This window comes from Mus caroli, chromosome 4, assembly GCF_900094665.2.
Source record: "Mus caroli chromosome 4, CAROLI_EIJ_v1.1, whole genome shotgun sequence".
Taxonomy (NCBI): domain Eukaryota; kingdom Metazoa; phylum Chordata; class Mammalia; order Rodentia; family Muridae; genus Mus; species Mus caroli.
Window position 1 is genome coordinate 108,384,426 of NC_034573.1, and position 5,565 is coordinate 108,389,990.

At 50.9% G+C, this 5,565-nt stretch overlaps 1 protein-coding gene across 4 annotated transcripts in view; it reads right to left on the bottom strand.

Moving 5' to 3' along the window:
• The window catches only part of St3gal3 (ST3 beta-galactoside alpha-2,3-sialyltransferase 3), a 204,733-nt gene that overhangs the window by 6,644 nt on the left and 192,524 nt on the right, over positions 1-5,565 (bottom strand). For all 4 annotated transcript variants that reach the window (XM_021161386.1, XM_021161383.1, XM_021161382.1 and 1 more), the window contains 2 exons: positions 1,658-1,804; positions 1,314-1,460 (listed from right to left, as the gene is read on the bottom strand). In XM_021161386.1, the coding sequence (XP_021017045.1) occupies positions 1,314-1,460; positions 1,658-1,804 (294 nt within the window). The remainder of the gene's footprint in view (positions 1-1,313; positions 1,461-1,657; positions 1,805-5,565) is intronic.

Sequence of the window (5,565 nt, forward strand, 5' to 3'; positions counted from 1 at the left end):
CTGGTGAGATGGCTCAGTGGGTAAGAGCACCCGACTGCTCTTCCGAAGGTCCCAAGTTCAAATCCCAGCAACCACATGGTGGCTCACAACCATCCGTATTGAGATCTGACTCCCTCTTCTGGAGTGTCTGAAGACAGCTACAATGTACTTACATATAATAAATAAATAAAACTTAAAAAAAAAAAAGAAGTTAGGTTTTTCTTTCAACACAAAAGGTTTCTGAAGTCTGACCACGGTGGAGAATGATAGTGCTCGCTGTGTAGCCTAAGACCTGTGTCTGACCCCAGAACCCACCATGGGAGGAGAAAACTGTCTGAAAAGCTGTCCTCTGACTTCCACAGGTGAACCACAACAATAATAAATGAGACAAAGAAGAAGGCATCTCCAGGTCCATTAGCTTTAGCATTCTCGAGACAGGAGGTGAAGGCAGGAGGGGGAGTGAAGGGTTTGATGGGGGGAAGAGTGCAGAGGAGCAGTTTCTGCAACCACACCCACCCTCCAGGCTCAGCAAGAGGCCACCCCAGCAGACGCTGAGGCCTGAGAAGGCTTCACCCTACCGGTCTCCCAGCCATATCCTGGCCGTGGGATTGAGGGGTCCGGAGAGCTAGAAGCTACTTGTACTGATGGTTTGCCTGGGAGCTTGCTAAGTGAGCTCTGTGCCTGGTACAGGGAAGGGTGGAGCGGGTATGGGGGGGGGGTCTTCCTGGGAGCAAGAGGCTTTGTTCACTTGTGGACTGTGTAAGGGGCAAAGAAAGGGGCAAAGGGTCTTCCCGACAGCACTCAGGAGGCAGAGGCAGGTGGATTTCTAAGTTCGAGGCCAGCCTGGTCTACAAAGTGAGTTCCAGGACAGCCAGGGCTATACAGAGAAACCCTGTCTCAGAAAAAAAAAAAAAAAAAAAAAGGGTCTTCCCGGGGAAGGCGGTCTGTGGAAGAGAAAGATCTGAGCTGGGGACAAGAGACTAAAACTGACAGTTGTGTAGCAAGGAGGTACGGTAAGGCACCGGGCAAGGGGCAGGAAGCCCATGAAGGGAGCATTCAGGGATAGAGTCCAAAAGGGGGCGGGGCAGGGTGGGGGCGGGGACTCTGGGCCCAGGGCAGGCCAGGAAAGAGGATGCACAGACAGCTAGAGGACTGTATGTTGGGTAGACTGCAGTGGCTGCTTAGCTGAGAGTGGTCCTTCCAGGAACTCTGGGCAGCAAAAGCAGCTGCCAGTTCCCCTTAGCATTCATTTATACAGATGCCAGGGTTCACCCTTTGTACTGGATGCCCACTCCCGGCTCCACCCAAAGACTGCCCCTTTGCCCCGCCCTCACCTCTTTGATGGCTGCCATGCGCACAGTTTCATAGTAGTGCAGGGGTGCATTGGGTGTGTTCATGTCATAGCCAAAGCCCGCGACTGCCACTTCATCACAGCCGTGTAGTGCCATGGTCACTGCCACACTGCCAAGGGTTGGGATGTTCTGGAGGGAGAGAGGAAGCAGGGAGAGTTCTGTGGAGGGGGTGGGGAAGATGGGGCTGAGACCACCATTGCTAATCAAGCCCACTTCCAAGATGGGCCTTCTTCCCCAGGGGGCCTCTTTCCCCAAGCGCTGCCACCACTTCCCTTCCAAGGCTCCTCCGCCTGGTCTTCCTCCTCCTCCCCTCCCAGGAATCTCACCCCTCTGCCCATGAGGCCGTTGTTGAAGGGCAGTCCGATGAGAGTGAAGGCAGCCTCCTGGATGAAGTACGGGTTGAGGATGCGGATCTCAGGGGGCTCCTTGGGCACTCGGGTGGCCACGGACTTCCAGAAGCCATCAGATGCACTCTGTAGACAACGGAGCACAAGGAGCCATGAGCTGGGCACCTGGCGATGTGCTCAGAGGAGAGGGGATATGTATGGAAGGGCAACCCGAGGTCTGGGGTAGAAACCAGCACAGGAAGGCTTCGGCAGATCAGGGGTCATGGGATGTGTGACCAACATATATGTGTTGGGGAAGGATGAACATATGGTAGACCCATGGGCTGTAAGAAAGGACACAAAGGGAGTTTTGAGGCAAGGTGTGGGACACTGTTGGGAGTGCTTCTCTGGCCTGAGTGTTGGGTCGGGTGTCCTTGGGCCACAAGGGAGACCTGCAGGCCCAGCTGTCCCACCGCCCCACCAGAGGCTAGAGCCTACCAGAAGCCTGCCCTCTTTTGCCTATCTGCTCTGCTGAGCTCGCCGAGCCCACCTCCTTCTGTCTTTCTTGGCTCTCAGTCAACTGCGCTAAAGTGGACCTGGAAAATAAAGACACTGCATGAGCTATCACAGAACATCACAGCAACATTCAGACCTCAGTCCTGCGCTTGACCAGAGCTGGGGCTTCAGCCCTGTTGTGTGCAGAATAGATCATTCTCTCTGTTGTGTGTAGAATAGTTCACTCTCTCTCACGGAGCTTGGTCATAAATGTGGAATCACTGCCTCTGAAACATCCCAGTGTCCGACCGGAGCCCACAGGCTCTTTAGCCTCTCCCTCCCTCCTATCCAACCTCACAGAGACCTCTGACCTCCAGCTTTTCCTGGTCTAGACCCCAATTCAGTCACTTCAGCTGCTCTCTCATGAACTCCCCTCTCTATCCTTACACCAGGGCCTTCAGTGAGTCCAGCAGGGGCGCACCATTACCGTGGCCTCTAAAGCAGAAATTCTGGTACTTGCCTAGGGGACATGAAAGAACCAACTAAACTTAGAGTAGAAAAGAACTGACCACATCAAGAGGGCACAATCACCAAGTACAAGAAAAGAGGCTCCGTGGGTAAAGGGGCCTCTCCCTACCCTGACGACTGGAGTTTGACTTCAGAACCCACATGGTGGGAGGAGAGAACCAAGATGTTCTTTGACCCCCATATGCATCCACACAAGTATACAAGTGTGTGTGTCTGTCTGTCTCTCTTCCCTCTCCCTCTCCCTCTCTCTCTTTCTCTCTCTCTCTCACACACACACACACACAAATAAATAAATATAGATTAAAAAAGGAGAGATTCCCCATTTTCAAGCACCTTTACCTGCTGATCCACCTCGCTGGCCCTAAAAAGCTGTTTTACTTCTCTCTCTTTCTTTTTTCTCCAGCACTGGGGATCAACTCCAGAGCCTCAAGCATGTTAGTAAATGTTCTACAACTAAGCCACATGCCCAGTCCAACTTTATAAGCATCTTATATATATGTACTTCAGAACATACACAGAGTGCACAGACACATAGAGTTTAAAATAAATAACCCCCCCAAAAATAATACAAGCAAATTCAAGAGAGAAACAAAAGTGTGGAGAAAAGTTTGTCACAAACAATAAGAGGTTCATGTTTTAAAAGTCCATGAAAAACAGCCAGACATGGTGATGCATGCTTGTAATCCCAGTACCTAGGAGTCTGAGGCAGAAGGATGATAGCCTTGGCTTCTAGGGAGGCTAGCTTGGGCTACATAGTAAGACCCTGTCTCAACAACACCCCTGCTCCAACAGACAAATAGAAAACCAAAAACTATGAAACAAATAAACAAACACAACGAGATCTCATAGAAATGGGTAGAAGATGTAAGAGAAGGTTAAGTGGCTACCTAGGGCCATTCTCAGGCTGGCTAAGCGTAAGCCACTTCCCCATCCTCCTAGTTATTACAGTGCTCCATATGGATGTGAAATGCCAGGAAAGTCTCCAAAAGTTTGCCAAAGCAGTGCAGCCAAGGAATACTGGATACAGCCCCATAAAGGAAAAGCCAGACATCAGAACTACGTTTTCACATAGATATCATTTGACATCTACATTGTCACATCTTTTCCTCCTTCCTGTCTCCTCTCTCTACTCCATCTGTCTTCTGAGCCAGAGCCTGGGAGAACAGGCAGGTTCTCCTGTACTCCTTGGCCCATCCTGCTCCACCATCTGCTTCTTGCATCTTATTCCTTAGACAATGGCTCTCCCGCAAAGCCACTGTTGCCACCTCAGGTTCACGTCTTATTACTGGCCCACTCCATGTCTGCTAAGCACCCCAGAGCCCTGGAGAATGAACGGAACATATGTGACACGTGAAAACGATTGTGAAATTCCAGTTGCTTATTTAACACACATGGAATTGAGTACCCAGAAGCTCAGTCTCTGCCTCCTAGGCCACATTACCCTGCCAGAATGATCTTTCCAAGTGCAAACCAGCTTGTATCACCTCTGGCGGCCACTCAGCTCACACCCCAAGCCCTCTGCAGCCACTGCTAGCTGACTCCTCCATGCCTCTGCTACTGCTCATCGCCAATACCCTTGCCCTGTACCCACCCGATGCATCCACCCAGACCTGCCTCCTGCTCATCTCCTCTGATCTCCTGTACCCCAAGCAAGAAGTCCCTCTTAGTGTCTGAGAGATGGCAACATAGGGTTAAGGGCTTTGGTCCTGGGCTTCAGCTTCAGCTCTGCTCCCTGGGACTCTGAGCACAGAAGAGATTCCTAATGGTTAAACCAGAGACACTCAGTATTTACCATGCGGGCTACTGTGAGGATTATCCAGGGCTGGGCTCCTCTCGGACTAATTTCTGTAGCCCAGGGCCCAGCACAGCTTGTGCAGGGCACGGTTACTGAAGGGGCTACAACAGTCTCCTGAAGCTCCTTCATCGGCCTCAGGAGCAGAACGGCACCCAGTTGGTTTGAGGCCCTCATCCCTGCCTCTGCTTCAAACACTTTCCCTTTGTCTCCCACCCAAGGCAACATTTCTTTCTCTGGCAGCTGTTTCCTCCTTTCATAGGTCAGATCAAAGGACAAGCCCTTGAGGCCAACTTCTGGGTCTCAGCCTATTACATTAATCAACTAGGTGCTAGCTGGTGCGGCTTCTGCATCCCTCCCTAGGTCTGTGGCTGTGTGTGAAAAGAGTAAAGGTGGGGTCAGCGGGGTGACATAGGACCAGCATGGATGAGAACAGGCTGAGCCATGGGATGGTGTGATGGAGAAGCCCCTTCCTGAACGGGCCAGCCTGTGATGGATAACCATGAGTGGCAGATGTGGCTGGTCACATTCTCAGACCTGTCTTTTCTCTAGAGCTCAGCAGGCCCCAACACTCCACCCCCAGGGACTGCAGGGGTGGGGGTAGGGGTATGGGCACTGCAGGGGGAGGGGAGGTAATGAGCCTCCATCACTTATCTCTTCTTTCATCTACTTCATAGACACCAACGAAACTTGTTCAAAGTCACACAACCTATGAGGTTGTGCCGAGACTGAGACCTAGTGTCTTGGTCCCAAGACAGGTATCTTTCTGCCAGGCCATTATATGCTGTTCCTGCTTAGGGAGTCTGCAGCACAGATGAAAGACATCTCCCCTAAACAGAACGGCAGTGGCTTGTGCTGTAAGATCAAGAATTGACAAATGGGACCCCATAAAATTGCAAGCTTCTGTAAGGCAAAAGACACTGTTAATAAGACAAAAAGGCCACCAACAGATTGGGAAAGAATTTTTACCAATCCTAAATCTGATAGGGGACTAATATTCAATATATACAAAGAGCTCAAGAAGTTGGACTCCAGAAATTCAAATAACCCCATTAAAAATGGGGTTCAGAGCTAAACAAAGAATTCTCAACTG